Source organism: Chlorocebus sabaeus, chromosome 17, assembly GCF_047675955.1.
Source record: "Chlorocebus sabaeus isolate Y175 chromosome 17, mChlSab1.0.hap1, whole genome shotgun sequence".
NCBI classification, from domain to species: domain Eukaryota; kingdom Metazoa; phylum Chordata; class Mammalia; order Primates; family Cercopithecidae; genus Chlorocebus; species Chlorocebus sabaeus.
In genome coordinates this window covers 47,728,718-47,748,839 of record NC_132920.1, presented here as the reverse complement: position 1 = coordinate 47,748,839, position 20,122 = coordinate 47,728,718, and the positions used below count along the sequence as shown (strand labels likewise).

Sequence of the window (20,122 nt, the reverse complement as noted above, 5' to 3'; positions counted from 1 at the left end):
GGGGTAAAACTCCACAGGGAAAAGGAAATCTCTAGCTAAACTTAACAATTTGAATGGGGCAAGAAACCTCCTGGCCACAACTCTGGGTAGGGGGGCAAATCTTACAGACTCCACAGGGGAGGGAAGAATCAAGCCCTTTTCTTTCGCAGCTAGAAGGCGGGTAGCCTGGGGCAAATTTTCAGGCCCATCTCGCCCACCATCTGGAAACAGGGCTGTTGGGGAAGGCATGGTGGGATTGAGACTGGCCCTTCAGTTTGCGTGGCAGCTGGGTAAGGCCTCTGACTGCCAGCTTTCCCCTACTTCCCCGACAACCTGCATGATTCAGCAGAGGCAGCCATAATCCTCCCAGGTACACAACTCCAGTGACCTGGAAATCTCACCTTCATCTCCAACAGAAGCCACAGCAAGACCTGCCCAAGAAGAGCATGAGCTCAGACATGCCTAGCCCTGCTCCCACCTGATGGTCCTTCCCTACCCACTCTGGTAGTGGAAGACTAAGGGCATATAATCTTGGGAGTTCTACATCCCCGCCCACTGCTGGTCCCTCTCCCTACTATTACAGCTGATGCTTGCTGGAAAATGCCACCTCCCAGCAGGAGGCCAACCAGCTCAAAAATAGAACATTAAACCACCAAAGCTAAGAACCCTCACGGAGTCCATTGAACCCCCCTGTTCCAGTGGAGACTGGAACAGGCACTGGTATCCACGGCTGAGACCCCCACAGACACTTCACATCACAAGAGTCTCTGCAAACAACCCCTAGTACCAGCCTGGAGCCTGGTAGAATCACTGGGTGGCTACACCCAGAAGAAAGACAATCATCACTGCAGTTAGGCTCACAGTAAGCCACACCTGTAGGAAAAGGGGGAGAGTACTATATCAAGGGAACACCCAGTGGGACAAAAGAATCTGAAGAACAGTCTTCAGCCCTAGACCTTCCCTCTGACAGAGCCTACCCAAATGAGAAGGAACCAGAAAACCAACCCTGGTAATATGGCAAAACAAGGCTCTTCAACACCCTCAAAAGATCACACTAGTTCACCAGCAATGGATCCAAACCAAGAAGAAATCCCTGACTTACCTGAAAAAGAATTCAGGAGGTTAGTCATTAAGCTAATCAGGGAGGCACCAGAGAAAGGCGAAACCCAGTGCAAGTAAATCCAAACAACGATGCAAGAAGTGAAGGGAGAAATATTCAAGGAAATAGATAGCTTAAAGAAAAAAAAAACAATAAAAAATTCAGGCAACTTTGGACACACTTTTAGAAATGCAAAATGCTCTGGAAAGTCTCAGCAATAGAACTGAACAAGTAGAAGAAAGAAATTCAGAGTTTGAAGGCTAGGTCTTAGAATTAACCCAATCCAACAAATGCAAAGACAAAAGAACAAGAAAATATGAACCAAGCCTCCAAGAAGTCTGGGATTATATTAAACAACCAAACCTAAGAATAATTGGTGTTCCCTGAGGAAGAGAAATCTAAAAACTTGGAAACATATTTGGGGTAATAATTGAGGAAACCTTCCCTGGCCTTGCTAGAGTCCTAGACATCCAAATACACACAGCACAAAGAAAACACCTGGGAAATTCATCACAAAAAGATCATCACCTGGGCACATTGTTACCAGGTTATCCAAAGTTAAGATAAAGGAAAGAATCGTAGGAGCTGTCAGACAGAAGCACTAGGTAACCTATAAAGGAAAACTTATTAGATTAACAGCAGATTTCTCAATGGAAACCCTAAAAGTTAGAAGGGATTGGGGCCCTATCTTCAGCCTCCTCAAAGAAAACAATTGGCCAAGAATTTTGTATCCAACGAAACTAAGCTTCACACATGAAGGAGAGATAGTCTTTTTCAGACAAATGCTGACAGAATTCGCTATTACCAAGCCACCACTACAAGAACTGCTAAAAGTTGCTCTAAATCTTGAAACAAATCCTAGAAGCACATCAGAACAGAACCTCTTTAAAGCATGAATCACATAGGAACTATAAAACAAAACTACAAGTTAAAAAGCAAAAACAAAAAACAGAGAAACCAAAGTACACAGGCAACAAAGAGCACAATGAATGCAACAGTACATCACATTTCAATATTAACACTGAATATAAATGGTCTACATGTTCCACTTAAAAGATACAGAACTCCAGAATGGTTAAGAACTCACCAACCAACCAGCTGCTGCCTTCAGGAAACTCACCTAACATAAAAGGACTCACATAAACTTCAAGTAAATGGGTGGAAAAAGGCATTTCATGCAAATGGACACAAAAAGCGAGCAGGGGTAGCTATTACATCAGACAAAACAAACTTTAAAGCAACAGCAGTTAAAAGAGACAAAGACGGACATAATATAATGGTAAAAGGCCTTGTCCAACAGTAAAATATCACAATCCTAAACATATATGCACCTAACACTGGAGGTCCCAAATTTATAAAACAATTACTAATAGACCTAAGAAATGAGATTAGACAGCAACACAGTAATCGTGGGGGACTTCAATACTCCACTGACAGCATTAGACAGGTCATCAAGACAGAAAGTCAACAAAGAAAGAATGTATTTAAACTATACCTTAGAATAAATAGACTTAACAGATATATACAGAATATTTCACCCAACAACCACAGAATACACATTCTATTCAATAGCGCATGGAACTTTCTCCAAAATAGACCATATGATAGGCCATAAAACGAGCCTCAATAAATTTAAGATAACTGAAATCATGTTAAGCACTCTCTCAGACCACAGTACAATAAAACGGGAAATCAAGTCCAAAAGGAACCTTCAAAACCAGAAAATACATGGAAATTAAATAACGTGTTCCTGAATGAGCACTGGGTCAAAAACAAAATCAAGATGGAAATTAAAAAATTATTCAAACTGAACGACAATAATGATACCACCTACCAAAAGCTCTGTGATACAGCAAAGGCAGTGCTAAGAGAAAACTTAATAACCCTCAACACCTACATCAAAAACACTGAAACAGCACAAACTGACACTCTAAGGTCACGCCGCAAGAACTGGAGAAACAAGAAGAAACCAAACCCAACCCAGCAGAAGAAAGGAAATAACCACGATCAGAGCAGAACTAAATAAAATTGAAACAACAACAACAAAAAAATACAAAAGATAAATAAAACAAAAACCTGGTTCTTTGAAAAGATAAATAAAATTGATAGACCATTAGTAAGATCAACCAAGAAAAGAAGAGAGAAAAGCCAAACAACCTCACTAAGGAACGAAATAGGAGATATTAAAACTGACACCACAGAAATACAAAAGATCATTCAAGGATACTATGAACACCATTATGCACATAAAACTAGAAAACGTAGAAGAGATGGATGAATTTCTGGAAAAATACAACCTCCTAGCTTAAATCAGGAAGAATTAGAGATCCTTAACAGACCAATAACAAGCAGCAAATTTCAAACGGTAATTAAAAAATTACTAAAAACAAGCCCAGGACCAGATGGATTAACAGCAGAATTCTACCAGACATTCAAAGAAGAATGGGTACGAATCCTTTCGACACTATTCTACAAGATAGAGAAAGAAGGAACCCTCCCTAATTCATTCTATGAAGCCAGCATCACCCTAATACCAAAACCAGAAAAGGACATAACCAAAAATGTAAACTACAGACCAGTATCTTTGATGAACACAGATGTTAAAATCCTTAACAAAATACTAGCTAACCGAATCCGACAACATAGCAAAAAGATAATCAACCATGATTAAGTGGGTTTCATACCAGGGATGCAGGGATGGTATAACATACACAAGTCAATAAATGTGACATGTCATATAAACAGAATTAAAAACAAAAATCACATCTCAATAGATGCAAAAAAAGTTCGACAAAATCCAGCATCCCTTTATGATTAAAACTCTCAGCAAAACTGGCATACAAGGGATATACCTCAATGTAATAAAAGCCATCTATGACAAACCCACAGCCAACATAATACTGAATAGGGAAAAGTTGAAAGCATTCCCTCTGAGAACTGAAACAGGACGAGGATGTCTGTTCTCACCACTCCTCTTCAACATAGTACTGGAAGTCCTAGCCAGAACAACCAGAGCAGAGAAATAAATAAACAGCATCCAAATCAAAAAAGAGGAAGTCAAACTGTCATTGTTTGCTGACGATACAATAATTTACCTTGGAAACCCTAAAGACTCCTTCAGAAAGCTCCTAGAACTAATAAAACAATTCAGCAAAGTTTTGGGTACAAGATTAATGTCCACAAATCAGTAGCTCTTCTATATACCAATAGCAACCAAGCAGAGAATCAAATCAAGAACTCAACTCCTTTTACAACATCTGCAAATAAAATAAAATAAAATACTTAAGAACTAACCAAGGAGTCAAAAGACCTCTACAAGGAAAACTACAAAACACTGCTGAAAGAAATCACAGACGGCACAAATGAAAACACATCCCATGCTCATGGATGGGTAGAATCAATAATGTGAAAATGACCACACTGTCAAAAACCATGTATAAATTCAAGGCAATTCTCATCAAAATACCACCATCATTCTTCACAGAATTAGAAAAAACAATTCTAAAATTCATATGGAACCAAAAGAAGCCCGCATAGCCAAAGCAAGACTAAGGAAAAAGAACAAATCTGGAGGCATCACACTACCTGATTTCAAACTATAATATAAGGTCACGGTCACCAAAACAGCATACTACTGATATAAAAATAGGCACAGAGACCAAGGGAACAGAACAGAGAACTCAGAAATAAACCCAAATACTTACAGCCAATTGCTCTTCGACAAAGCAAACAAAAACATAAAGGACACCCCTTTCAACAAATGGTGCTGGAATAATTGGCTAGTCACATGTAGGAGAATGAAGCTGGATCCTCATCTTTCACCTTATACAGAAATGAACTCAAGATGGATCAAGGACTAAAACCTAAAACCTGAAACTATAAAAATTCTCAAAGATAACAATAGAAAAACCCTTCTAGTTATTGGCATAGGCAAGGATTTCATGACCAAAAGCCCAAAAGCAAATGTAATAAAAACAAAGACAAATAGCTGAGACCTAATTAAAGAGCTTTTGCATGGCAAAAGGAACAGTCAACAGAGTAAACAGACAACCCACAGAGTGGGAGAAAATCTTCATAATCTATACATCTGACAAAGGACTAATATCCAGAATCTACAACAAACTCTAACAAATCAGTAAGAAAAAGCAATCCCATCAAAAAGTGGGCTAAGTTCATGAATAGACAATCCTCAAAAAAAGATATGCAAATGGCCAACAAACATATGAAGAAATGCTCAACATCACTAATGATTGGGGAAATGTAAATCAAAATCACAATGCGATACCACCTTACTCCTGCAAGAATGGCCATAATAAAAAAATCAAAAAACAGTAGATGTTGGCATGGATGAGGTGATTAGGGAACACTTCTACACTGCTGGTGGGAATGTAAACTAGAACAGCCACTAAAGAAAACAGTGCAGAGATTCCTTTAAGAACTAAAAGTAGAACTACCATTTGATCCAGCAATCCCACTACTAGGTATCTACCCAGAGGAAAAGAAGTCATTATTCAAAAAATATACTTGCACACACATGTTTATAGCAGCAAGATTCACAATAGCAAAATCATGGAACCAAACCAAATGCCCATCAATCAATGAGTGGATAAGGAAACTGTGACATATATGATGGAATACTACTTAGCCAAAAAAAGGAATGAATTAACAGTATCTGCAGTGACCTCGATGAAATTGGAGACTATTATTCTAATGAAGTAACTCAGGAATGGAAAATGAAACATTGTATGTTCTCATGGACATGTGGGAGCTAGGCTATGAGGAAGCAAAGGCATAAGAATGATACAACAGACTCTAGAGACTTAAGTTGAAGAGTGGGAAGGGGGCGAGGGATAAAAGACTATGAATATGGTGTAGTATTATACTGCTCAGGTGATGGGTGCGCTAAAATCTCACAAATCACCACTGAAGAACTCACTCATGTAACCAAATACCACCTGTACCCAATAAAATTAGGAAAAAAAATTAGTTATCACGCAAATACATTGCTAGAGTTTCTCTTTGTATGTTCATTGTTCATTTTTAGTGAACATTATAATACTGTATAACGTTAACATTAAAGTACTACTTTTAATCTTTGGAGAAACATCTTTCTCCTTTAAATAAATTATTCTAAAACTTTAGTGCCTTAGGTGTGCTTTTACAAATACAGGGTAAAACTCTACCTGTAACAAAAGAAAAAATATATATGTAATACAAGTCAGTGTGAGGCCAAGTAACAGCTGACTTTGCTAGAAAAATAAAATCATATTAAGTTATCCAAAAGAGAAACAATTTGACTCTTGTCTTAATTTTTATGGTAAATTAAGTCAGATATACAAGTTTAACACTATTAAGTTCCTCTTATTTGTCTCATTATCTTATTTTCACATATGAATATAAACATGTATATATAAAATGTGAGAAAAAAGTCAAAAAACGCTTAAAAATTTCTCAGTATCTACCATGTTACATGCTGTGAATTTAAGATATACTTTTAACATGTACACTTTGATTAATTTGTCAACAATGTATTCGATATCTAATATGTATACAGCACTGTGTTAGGAGCAATGAGCAAAGATAAAAAAGACATGGATCCTACCCAAACAACCTTACAGTCTCGAAGACAGGTAGAATAAATACATACTCTAACAGTGAAAACATAGGAAGTTATTATACATACATCTCTTACAAAACTACAAGTCCTGCAAATTTGGAAGAAGACTATTTTTTGGGGGGACAGAATCTCGTTCTGTCACCCAGGCTGGAGTGCAGTGGCATGATCTCGGCTCACAGCAACCTCTGCCTCCTGGGTTCAAGTGATTCTCATGCCTCAGCCTAGGAGCGGGGATTACAGATGTGTACCACCATGCCCAGCTAATTTTTATATTTTTTAGTACAGACAAGGTTTCGCCATGTTGGCCAGACTGGTCTCGAACTCCTGATCTCAGGTGATCCACCCACCTCGGCCTCCCAAAGTGCTGGGATTACAGGTGTGAGCCACTGCACCCGGCCACTAAATTACTTTTAATCAGAGACAGACTAATATCAATTTAATGAAGGTAATTGAGCAGGGCCTTGAGAATCTGTAGAATGTGGGCATTAGAAGATGAGACAAAAGGACAATCCAAGAAAACACAGTAAGAATAAAAATTCAGACATATCAATTGTAAGAGGCACAATGGAGGAGGATCAGCAAGTAAATAAAGATAACTAGGACCAAAATATAAAAACACCTCATATAGTAAGTTGTTGGAACTTTATTCAGCATGTAAAATAAAGCTCTTGAAAGTACTTGATGAAGGAAAGGTTAATCTGAGATAATTAGAGTACTCAAGAAAGCTAAGCAGAAGATAATAAGCATCAGAACAAGATATAGTGGGGATAAAGACATAAAGACTAGGAGGTAATAGGACTAAAAGTGAATGGAACTAGAAGAGAACCACGTACAAAGTACCATGTCTATATGACTATAAGAGCAACAGAAATTATCAACAGAAACAGGAAATCAAAACAACAGGAAAGGAAGATGATACATTTAACTGAGGACATGCTAAATCTAAGTTCATGATGAAACATCCAGGGGGGACAAAAAGCCAGAAACATAGGATACAAGCTGGGAAAATACGAATTTGATTTAGAGCAGAGAGGTACTAGAGCTAATCATTAGATTCATGAGTACAGATGAATTCAAAATGTGAATGCTCAAACAGAAAAGCCAAGGATATCAGTGAAGGAATATTTACATTTAGGTTACAAGGAAGGAAGAGGAAGGCCAGGCATGGTGGCTCATACCTTTAATCCTACCACTTTGGGAGGCCAAAGTGGGAGGATCACTTGAGGCTAGGGGTTCAAGATCAACCTGGGCAACATGGTGAGAACCAGTCCCTACAAAAAACTGAAAAATTAACCAGGCATGAAAGTGCATGCCTGTAGTCTAAGCTACTTGGGAGGTTGAGGCGGGAGGATCACTTGATCCCAGGAGTTTGAGGCTGCAGTGGCCTATGATTGTTTCACTGTATTCTAGAGTGACAGAGTGACCCCCTGTCTCTAAAAATAAACTTTAAAAAGTAAAAAAGGAAGGAAGAGGAGATGGAGAAGTTAGAAACAATAGGATGTAGTATCATCTAAACCAAGACAAACCTTTGACAGAGTGGCAATGGTAGAAAAAAAAAAGTGATACGTTGCAGGAACTGAAGAAAAGACCTTGAATTTGGCATCAGTAAACCTAACCTAAGATGCAAAGGGTTACAGACTGAATTGAAGGTGAAAAATCAGAGACCACAAAAGTAGACTATTTTTCAGAGGATGGCGGTTATTTTCATATTTCAACAAACGAACCTCAAGTGAAAAGAGAAAGTAACTGCAGTACATCAAGAACGCAGCTAGACCTAAATGGAGGCTATGCTTTGATTCTGAATAATGGAAAAAGTCAAGTATTTTCATGCAAAGTAGTAAAGTTGCCAATAGACGATAATGTTGGAAATAATGATAAAACCAAGTTTTATAATTTACAAAGTATTTTCACATAAATTATCTCAACAACTAAAGCTAAAGGAGGTTAAGTGACTTGCTTAAGTTCACACAGTATAATTTAATCCTGAAGTGCAAAGGTTCTGAAGATTGGTTGCTTCTGTTAAAAACATTTTTAACGCCAGGTGCAGTGGCTCATGCCTGTAATCCCAGTACTTTGGGGGGCCATGGCAGTTGGATCACCTGAGGTCAGGAGTTTGAGATCAGCCTGGCCAACATGGCAAAACCCCATCTCTATTAAAAATACAAAAAAAATTAGCTGGGTGTGGTGGCGCATGCCTGTAGACCTTGCTACTCAGGAGGCTGAGGCAGGAGAACTGCTTGAACCTGGGAGGTGGTGGTCACAGTGAGCCAAGATCGCACCATTGCACTCCAGCCTGGGTAACAGCAAGACTTCATCTCAAAAAAAAAAAAAAAAAAGGGGCCAGGCGTGGTGGCTCACGCCTGTAATCCCAGCACTTTGGGAGGCTGAGGTGGGCGAATCACGAGGTCAGGAGATCAAGACCATCCTGGCTAACACGGTGAAACCCCGACTCTACTAAAAATACAAAAATAAAACTAGCCGGGTGTGATGGTGGGCGCCTGTAGTCCCAGCTACTTGGGAGGCTGAGGTGGGAGAACAGCGTGAACCCAGGAGGTGGAGCTTGCAGTGAGCCGAGTTCGCACCACTGCACTCCAGCCTAGGCAACAGAGTGAGACTCCATCTCAAAAAAATATATATATATATATATTTAAAATTTCAGTTCCACTGCTGTTAATCATTGATATGATTTGGATCTGTGTCCCCACCAAATCTCAGATTAAAAGTAATCCCCAGTATTGGAGGTTGGGCCAGGTGAGAGGTATTTGGGTCATGGGGTGTTTGGATGATCCATGTTTGGATCACCCCCTTCATGATGAGTAAGTTCACACAAGATTTGGTTGTTTAAAAGTGTGTGGCCCCTCCCACTCTCTCTCTTACTCCCTTTCTCGCCATGTGAAATGTGTGCCCCTACTTGACCTTTCACCATGAGTAAAAGCTCCCTGAGGCCTCCCCAGAAGGTGAGCAGATGCAGGAACCATGCTTCTTCCTGTATAGCCTGTAGAAGCATGAGCCAATTAAATTTCTTTTCTTTATGAATTATCCAGTCTCAGGTATTTCTTTATAGCAATGCAAGAGCAGCCTAACACTACCATTCCTAACCCTACTTTTTTCAATCTTATAATAGGAACAATAATCCTTACATGTTGTTATGTGTGTCTAATGAGATAAGGTGCAGAAAATGCTAAGCCTAACTAATACACAGTTTAAAACAAAAAAGTTAGTTGATTCTCAGGATAAGAGCCAAGGTTTTCCAACTGCAAGTCCCAAATTCTCTCTTGTTCCACAAACTGCTGACAAAAGAAACAGGGTAAGTAATGAGGCAGATTAAAAAACAGAAGGGAGTATGAAATACTTAAACAATGGGAAGAGTCTTTAAAAAAAGGTAGGATACAACTTTCTCTGAGATATGCAGAAAGAATAATGCAAACGAAGATAAACATTAGTAAGGAGAAAAAGAAAGCTAAGAAAGATAAAGGAAATAGTTGAAATTGCCAATCATCAGTGGAGAATTAAGATAAACTCTTAAGTTAAAAATGGGAGGCAGTGAATCCACAGACATCTGTCACCACCACCAGTCCTGTCCCTGAGCAAAGAATGAAAACAGCTTAACTGCACAGAAGAGAGAACTATAGGGATACCTCGTTTTATTGTACTTCGTTTTGCTGTGCTTCACAGATACTGCATTGTCTACAGTCAAAGGCTTGTGGTAATCCTATGTTGAGCAACTCTACTATAAATGCAATTTTTCCAACAATATGTGATCACTCTGTATCACGGTGTCCACATTTTGACAATTTTCACAATATTTCAAATGTTTTCACTGCAATTATATATGTTATGGTGATTTGTGATCAGTGATCTTTGATGTTAATATCGTAATTGTTCTGGGGTGTCATGAACTGCGTCCATATAAAACAGCAAACTTAACTGATAAATGTCATGTGTGTTCTAACTGCTACACTGATCAGCCTTTCTTCTCTCTCCTCCTCTACTTGGCCTTCCCTATTATCTGAGACAGAACAGGCCTAATAATAAAATTAGGCCAATTAATAACCCGAAAATGGCCTCTAAGTGTTCAAGTGAAAGAAATAATGACATCCCTCTCACATTAAATAGTTAGAAATGATTAAGCTCAGAGAGGAAGGCAATGTTGAAAGCCACAGCAGGTCAAGAGATTGGCCTTTTGCCCCAAACAGCCAAGTTTTGATTGCAAAGGAAAAGTTTTTGAAGAAAATTAAAAGTGCTATTCCAGTGAACATATGAATAATAAGAAAGCTTAACAGCCTTATTGTTGATATGAAGGAAAGTTTGAGTGATCTAGATAGAAGATCAAACCAACTGTAACATTTCCTTAAGCCAAAGCCTAATCCAGAGTGAGGCCCTAACTCTCTTCAATTCTTTGAAGGCCGAACAGAGGTGAGGAAGTGGCAGAGGAAAAGTTTCAAGGTAGCAGAAGTTGGTTCATGTGGTTTAAGAAAAGAAGCCATCTCCATGACATAAAAGTGGAAGGTAAAGCAAGTGCTAATGTAGAAGCTGCAGTAAGGCATCCAGAAGATCTAGCCAAGATCACTGATGAAGTCGGCTACATGAAACAAATTTTCAATGGAGGTAAAACAGCCTTCTATTGAAAGAAGATACCATCTAGGACTTCCATAACTAGAGAGAAGTCAATGGGTGAATGTAGCTGGTAGCTTTAATGCAAACCATCACTTACTTATCATTCTGAAAATCCTTGGCCCTTAAGAACTATGCTAAATCTACTCTGCCTATGCTCTATAAATGGAACAACAAAGCCTGGATAACAGCACATCTGTTTACAGCATGATTTACTGAATATTTTAAGCCCACAGTTGAGACCTATTGCTCAGAAAAAAAAAAAAAAAAAAGATTATTTTAAAAATATGCATGCTGACAATGCCCGTAGTCACCCAAGAGCTCTGATGGAAATGAACAAGGAGATTAATGTTACTTTCACGTCTGCTAACACAACATCCATTCTGTAGCTCATGAATGAAGGAGACATTTAGACTTTCAATTCTTATTATTTAAGATACACATTTTGGAAGGCTATAGCTGCCATAGATAGTGATTCCTCTGATAAAATGTAGGCAAATAAACTGAAAGCCTTCTGGAAAAAAATTCATCAGTTTAGATGCCACTACAAACATTCACGATTCATAGGAGAAAGTCAAAACGTCAATATTAACAGGAATTTGGAAGATGATTCCAATCCCCAGGGACGACTTTGAGGGTTGAAGACTTCAGTGGAGAAAATAACTGAAGATGTGGTAAAAATAGCAAGAGAATGAGAATTAAAAGTGGATCAAACTTGAACAGATGCGGAGTTGCTTCTTTTGGATCAGCAAACAAAGTTTTGTGAGGTGGAATCTACTGCTGGTGAAGATGCTGTGAATATTGTGGAAATAACAAAAGATTTACAAAATGTAAACTTAGTAGATCAAGCAGAGGCAGGGTTTAAGAGGACTGACTCCAATTTCAAAAGAATACCTTGCCACTAATTAATTCCACTAACACCCTTCCCACCCTCTGGTAACCATCTTTCTGTTCTCTATGAGTTCAATTTTTTTAATTTTTATTTTAGCTCCCACAAATAAGTGGGAACACACAGTTTGTCTTTCTATGCCTGGCTTATTTCACTTAACACAATGACCTCCAGTTCCATCTATGTTGTTGCAAATGACAGGATCTCATTCTTTTTTTGTGACTGAATAGAAGTACATTGTGTATATGTCCAACTGAAGTAGTATAGCATAATTCGCACAGAAACCAATTATCCAGTTGGGTTGGGAAAAACATATCCAGTTTATGCTGACTAAACTCTCAATGCTGGAAGAAATGAATTACCTCTAGATCGCTTCTCATTGCCTTCTCTTCTTCCAAATCTTTTCGCAGTTTTTCCAGTTCTTTCCTAAAAACAAAGTACTTATTACTGTTAAGTCTTTTGATTAAATAATTTATTTGACTGATATTTACAGGCTTTTTGTTACCTAACCGACCAGTTCATGGGAAAATCCTTTTAAGGGCAATAGCAATGTTAATTAAGAAAAATGTAAGATTCTCTAGTTAGAATGGTTCAATATAACAGTTAAAAATTCAGCAAAACCAAGGCAAATCTATCTGAGATCAAGAAACCAAGTAAATTCGGAGCAGCTCATGAAGACAGAAACAATATCTAACTTTTAGAAGAAATTTTCTATATTCAGCTATCATACATTTTCCAGGTTGGAAACCTCAAAGCCCAAGCAATTTGGTAAAATGAATATCAACACATTACAATACAAGGCAAGTTAACAGTTTATCTGATAAGATAACCTAGACTTTGAATTTCTCTATTTTTAAAAATTAAATACCACATTAAAGTCTAAAAACCAAACAAATTAAAAACTCTAGCCAATAGTTTCTCCTCCTTAACTCATGTTTTCATCTTCCTGTGTTCCCTTCTAATCTTTCCATACAGTTGTTCTTTTTTCTATAGCTTTAAGTGAATATTCAATATTATATCTTTGCACAAATTTTAAACCATTTTCATGCTGCTGAAATTTTCATATTTATATGTGGTTTGGTATCCAAATATCCAGGTATTTTGTTTGGCTGATTCATTATTCTGGAGACAGAAGGAGTGGGAGGAATCGAGGAATGAGACAGAAGGAATGGGAGGAATATGTTAGTATATCAAATTTCTAAATCAAAAGTATGGACATTTTCAGTCTCAACATATACTTGAAAAATTCTTGAGAATACTGTAGAAACAACAGCTTGAAAAAGTAAAAAAGAAAAAACTCATGAAGAAAAAATACATAAGGAAAGAATTTTAAAATTTTTTATGTAACATTTCAAAACTAACTTCTTAGCAATAATTTCTTAGTGATATCTAAGCTATAAAGATCTAATATTATAAGAGTAAAACAAAAACCTCTGAACTCCAAGTCAACTAAAGAAATAAAATATTACCAGTACCTCTAATATCCCAAAAAGTGACCCTCTTTCCTTAATCCTATTTCCCTCTCTCTTCCATAGAAAAAGTTTTATAGTATTTATTATTATTCATTTGTTGTTCTAATTTTGCCACATGCAAATGTATTCTTAAAATAATATACTTTCTGGTTTGGTATGCTTTCCAATTTTATATAAATGAAATACACTGATTGCATGTATGCTTCTGACCTGCTCCCTCCTCTCAATATTTAGATTAATTCATACTGATGTTGAAATTTACTTTTATTGTTGTATGCTGTGTAGTGTTTCTCTATTAATGTATCAATAGTATTTATCCCTTCTCCTGCTGATGCAAGTTTTTTAGATATTAAAAACAAACAAACAAACAAACAAAAAAAACCCTGCCATCCAGTTTCACTTTTCCAGAGAAACTGAAGATACTGAAAATACCCTTTGGAAAGACTTCTAAAATGTTTTATATTTTAAAACATATATATATACACACACACACACACACATATATATATATATATCTCAGAAATATTTTATCCATTCTAGAGCTAATTTAAGAGCACCTACGGGCAACATGTATATGTAAAACAGCGCACAGTATAAAAAATGTAAAACAACAAAATCAAATCAGGAGAGTTCTCTAACTGGTACATGGGTGGCAATTAATAAATATTTACTGGACAAGTAAACTTACAGCTTATAATGTGCATGTTGCAGAATCTACTAAAAGAATCTTTCAAAACAGATAAACTGAAGGATTCCAAGAAATACCATCATGTATTGAATTATAAACTCTCTCTATATACATAACATATAAAATATATAACATTTTTAAGTAGACATTTAAGATACAGTTTTTGTTTCTAAGAAATACCTGTAAAAGTGTTCTGCAAACTCCAAATACCTTATACTGTTAATCTCAATATTGTTTTTAATAAGATTCCCAGGCCAACTTAAAATTGGAAAAGAAATGATAAAATCAGGTTCAGAGGTAACATGGCTTCTGGCTGGAACTTTTATGTGTTTTATTTTGATTTTTTGTTCCTTTATACTTTTTATTTGGCCATAACTTTTATACTGTATTCCAAGAAATCTTTTTAGAAGGGAAGTTGAAGACAAGGTATGAGCACCCTCACTCTCAATTCAATTAGATTAGCTGCTTTTTAAAAAAATCTGTTTTACCGACTGGGCTTTTGTAGAATTATGCTAAAATGTCAACAAGTTTTAAAATTCAAATACTAGTGGTTACAGAAAAGATCTTGGCCAGGTGCGGTGGCTCACGCCTGTAATCCCAGCACTTTGGGAGGCCGAGGCAGGCGGATCACAAGTTCAGGAGATCGAGACCATCCTGGCTAACACGGTGAAACCCTGTCTCTACCAAAAATACAAAAAATTAGCCGGGCGTGGTGGTGGGTGCCTATAGTCCCAGCTACTTGGGAGGCTGAGGCAGGAGAATGGCGTGAACACGGGAGGCACAGCCTGCAGTGAACTGAGATCGTGCCACTGCACTCCAGCCTGGGCAACACAGCGTGACTCCGTCTCATTTAAAAAAAAAAAATCTCTACACCAATAGCTAATACGGGTTTGAGTTCTAGCTCTGTCATTTAAGAACTGTGTGATCTTGGCTAAATAACTTTATCTCTATAAACTTTTATCTCTTCATTTAAAAAGCCAGAGGGGGAGCTCACCTATAATAGGTGATCTTGTAAATTTGTTTTAGCTCTAAAAAGTCCCTAACTTTCAACTAGGGTATGTCTCAACATATACCATACCAAAAAATTTTCAGAGTTAAGGGAAGGGTTTTAGAGATCACCTATCCCAACACATTCATTTTATAAATGTCCAACTCAACCTCGCAGAAGCACTGATCAAATCCTCTGAAAACTAAGTTAACTATATGTATAGATACATAACCAGATCCAAAATACAGTATTTTTCCTAGTAGTTTAAAAACTAATCATATCTGACCAGAAGATTTCTAGCCTAAAATTATGGTTATGTATGTACGTTTTCCACAATCCACCTACCAGAATAACTTCACCAATTTAACTTTTTTGCCGAAAAGAGAAAAGCACTGTTAATGAAAATTTCTTTGAAAATATACTTGCTCACACCAGAGACTTTTGTTTGAGACAGAGTCTTGGTTTTGTTGCCCAGGCTGGAGTGCAGTGGCATGTTCACAGCTCACTGCAGCCTTGACTTCCCAGGCTCAAGAGATCCTCCCACCTCAGCCTCTTGAGTAGCTAGGACTACAGGGATGTGCCACTAACCCTGGCTTTTTTTTTTTTTTTTTTTTTTTTTTGTAAAAATGGGGTTTTGCCATGTTGTCCAGGCTGGTCTCAAACTCCTGGACTCAAGCAATCCTCCAACCTTGGTCTCCCAAATTGCTGGGATTACAGGAGCGAACTACCACACCCAGCCACAGATTAGATTTTTACTTAATATGGTTTGAAAAAAAATTCTTCACGCATGGGTTAAGTAGTACTCATAGGAGAAAAGAAGGGCTACTTACCCGTGATCCTTTTTCAGTGCTTCTACAATGCACAACAATTCAATAATCTGGGCTCTAAGTTCATCCAGGGAATTTTTTTTCACATCATCTGTTTCTACTTTAGCTTTGATTTCTAATGGAGTCAAGAAAGCAGTTGTATTTGCTTTAGAAGCACTGGAAGGTGTTGAAAGGTACACAGATGGCTGAAAACACAAAAATTTTTTTTTCTGACTTTAATATTACATTTAAGCTCAAAAGATTTTTACATCAAGAAGAAAAACAATTAAGTACTTCAAGATAAATGGCAAATTTGGAAATTCAAAAGCAATTTGATGTTCACAACTGGAAAAATCGCCAGACAACTAAAGAATAAATTTATAATCATTAGTGGTTTTTGTAGGAAATGACAATTTCATTAACAGAAGAAAAAAGGAAAAAAGAAAAATCCATCAAATGCATATTATGGATGGTTCGCCTAGTGAAACAGGAGAGCACTATAAAGGTATTATTTTTTCTTCCATATTCAATACTTACTGTTTGGAATGTCCAAAGAGCTTCACTTAAAAGTAATTGTGAACAACTTAATAGGTTCAGGAAGAGTCACTAAAATGAGTCCATAGCCTGACACCTCATAACTGTTTCACTAAAAAAATAGCAAATCACTTTAATAGAATTTCAATAGACTGTTGACAGCTGAGAGAATCAGATTAAGTGTATTTAATAAATGGAAACACTCTGACAAAAATGCCCTGAGATGAAATAGAGAAATAATTTGGGAGGAAACCTAAATGACCTTAAATGTGTGTCAGTTGTGGTGAAACTACGTTAAATAAAAATGGTGAAAATTTTGATAAGACATTTAATACACGTAACAGATGAAAGGATTCATGTACATACAGTATTCTGCCATTCATTCCAGTATATACTGAATGCTTAATTATTGTACTAAGCACCAAGCTAGGTAAATACTACACAAGTGTTCATTTCTGACCTTAAGAATATATGTTTAATGGAGAAATGAAATAGATGCAGAGATCTATGCCTTTAAAAATACAAAATATGTAATATTTATTTTATTCAATTAAAATGTAAGCTCTTTCAAAAATATTTGCAGAAAACAGTCTGACGAAGCTAAACAATTTTTTAGCAGTAATTATTCCATTTCTTGGCAGAAGAAATAATTCTTCCTAAAGAACACCTTAAATTATCTATGTTTGATGTCCACAAAGAATCCCAGAAAGTCAACAAACCTTAGCCCACAATGCACCTCACCTTTGGAGAAGAGCATGTATCTTTTTTTAATTCAGATGGCTTTAGGTTGGCACTGTCTTCTTCTTTTGGTAACTTCAAGATTTTTTCGGGGCTGTGAGTTGGCTAAATGATTTTTTAGAAGTGAAGAGACATAACAGACCAAAGAAAAGAAAAGGTAGTAAGTCTTTGGATAACAAAACAAGTAACTTTTATGGATTTTTCAGCTGCTACTGTTGCTGATATCCCATTATCATTAATAGGATGCTACATACTTTCAAGCTGAATAACATATTTGCGTATCTTGAAGGCAAAAACAGTTTGCCTCTTAGCAGCAAGGATTTTCTCCATTTAGGTAATTTTAAAAGTACTACAGCGTTTAAGAGCTAATATATTAACATTACATTACCACCAGTACTCCAGGCAATGTAGAAAAAGCATACAAAGAAGTTAATACATTTAGACATGAGGATAAGTACTACAAAAACAATGAATATTTCACAACGATCATCAGAGAAATACAAATCAAAACTATTATGAGTTATTACCTCACCCCAATTAAAATGGTTTTTATCCAAAAGATAGGTAACAACAAATGCTGGCAAGGATATGGAGAAAAGGGGAACCCTCATGCACTGCTGGGGAGAATGTAAATTAGTACAACTACTATGGAGAAAAATTTGCAGGTTCCTCAAAAAACTAAATATAGAGCTACCATCTGATCCAGCACTGCTAAGTATATACTAAGAAAAAGGAAATCTGTATATCAAAGAAATATCTGTATTCCCATGTTTATTGTAGCACTATTCACAAGAATATCGCCAAGAACTGGAATCAACCTAAGTGTCCATTAACAGACAAATGGATAAAGAAAATGTGGTACATATAGACAATGGAATACTATTCAGTCACAAAAAAGAATGAGATCCTGTCATTTGCAACATGGATAGAACTGGAGGTCACTATTTTAAGTGAACTAAGCCTGGCACAGAAGAACAAACTTTGCATGTTCTCACTAAAAAAATTAAAACAATTGAACTCATGGAGACAGAGAACAGAAAGATGGTTACCAGAGGCTGGGAAGGGTGTTAGTCGGGTGGTGGTAGGAATGGGGGGATGGTTAATGAGTACAAAAAATTGAGTAAGACCTATTATTTAGTAGCATAACAGGGTAACTACCAGTCAAAAATAATTTAATTGTACACTTAAAAATAACTAAGAATACAATTTGGATTGTTTGTAACACAAAAGACAATTGCTTGATGTGATGGGATACCGCATTTACCCTGATATAATTATTATGCATTTCATGCCTGTATCAAAATATCTCACATAACTCATAAATATACACATCTATTATGTACCTGCTGAAGTTAATTTTAAAAATTTAGAAAAAAGAAAAAAAAAAAAACACTGAATATTTCAGGAGAAAAATTTTTCTCAATCTTTCCTAAAGTGAGTATCTGCTGAATTTTAGTAACTGTTGTTGAAAGACAAATTAAACAGGTTCTTTCTTTGTCACCCTTTGACCCTGTGCTCTGTGGCTACAGCCTCATGATAATTTCCTTCTGATTCTGTAACCTTCCATTCCAGACCCTGTTGGAATGAACACACCTCTCTCCCTATATCTCCTTAAATACCAGCATTTGCCACTTGAGTATAACAGCTATCATCCCGACTGTTAAACTTAGGTAGAGCTATAAATCCTCTATCTTCAAATGGACTCTGCATTGGCTAAATCTACTGTAGTTTAAGACAATTAGGTGAACTCACAGAATGTCCACCATTGAAACGGCCCGGCAACCTTCTTCCAGGCATCTTTGGTCTATTTGCAGTGAGATGAAGCAAGTTTTCTGAGGAAGCTATGTCATCAAAATTTACAACATCTAGAAAATAAAAATAAATATTATTTACTAAGAGAATTGCACCTTTTTAAAGGTAAAAAATAATGTTTCAGTTTTTGGACAAACTATAAATTAAAAAGAGTATCACTACTTTGAAGAATTCACAAAGTGACCTGTGCTTTTCATATGCATTTGGAAAACAACACTCGCCCTTAAAAGAAAGAAAAAATCCTCTTTACCTGATACATTTATATAGTATATGACTTTATTAACACTATAAAGGTTGTTTCCAGTAGAGACCTAGACCTCAACAAAAAGTTCTTAGTGAAAAATCTGTATCATAAAATGTAGTAGCATAAAAAACTCATCAAGTTCCTAACAAAGATCTACTTCTTAAACTCATAATAAATTACAAGATCTCAGAAAATCAGCATGTAAAACTGTTTTGAACTTCAAGAAGTAGAATATTCGAATGTTAAGAATTAAACTTTATCTGGCACCCTGCCACTTTCGATTTGTTTCTCAATATAAAGCAAAAGCATCATTTAATGTACCTTTATGTGTATATGTATGTGCACAGTATTAGGTGGGGCTCAAACTGTTTATAGTTCACTGCACCTTTGCTTAGACATTATCATGTTTAGCAATCACAAGATGGCTTCAAATCTAAGGCAAATCAGATTCCCAAAAAAAAAAAAAAAAAAAAAAAAAAAAGGGCTACATGGATTACCAACTTACTTCCTCATCATCAAAGGCTGGCAGACCTTTGACCCGGTAACTTGGGTTTAAAGACAAATCTACTCTAAAACAATGATATATAATACTTTGCCTTTTTCTAGATGATTCAGAAGTCTTGCTAAAGGAAATGTCTTTAA

The 20,122-nt window shown here is 36.6% G+C and overlaps 1 protein-coding gene across 1 annotated transcript in view; it reads right to left on the bottom strand.

Annotated features, from left to right (window-relative positions):
* CD2AP (CD2 associated protein) overlaps nt 1–20,122 on the bottom strand; it is a 151,829-nt gene that overhangs the window by 4,717 nt on the left and 126,990 nt on the right. Inside the window, exons 14-17 of the mRNA XM_007972322.3 lie at nt 19,177–19,289; nt 17,428–17,529; nt 16,177–16,358; nt 12,561–12,624 (exon numbers count right to left, since the gene is read on the bottom strand). Of these exons, the coding sequence (XP_007970513.2) occupies nt 12,561–12,624; nt 16,177–16,358; nt 17,428–17,529; nt 19,177–19,289 (461 nt within the window). The remainder of the gene's footprint in view (nt 1–12,560; nt 12,625–16,176; nt 16,359–17,427; nt 17,530–19,176; nt 19,290–20,122) is intronic.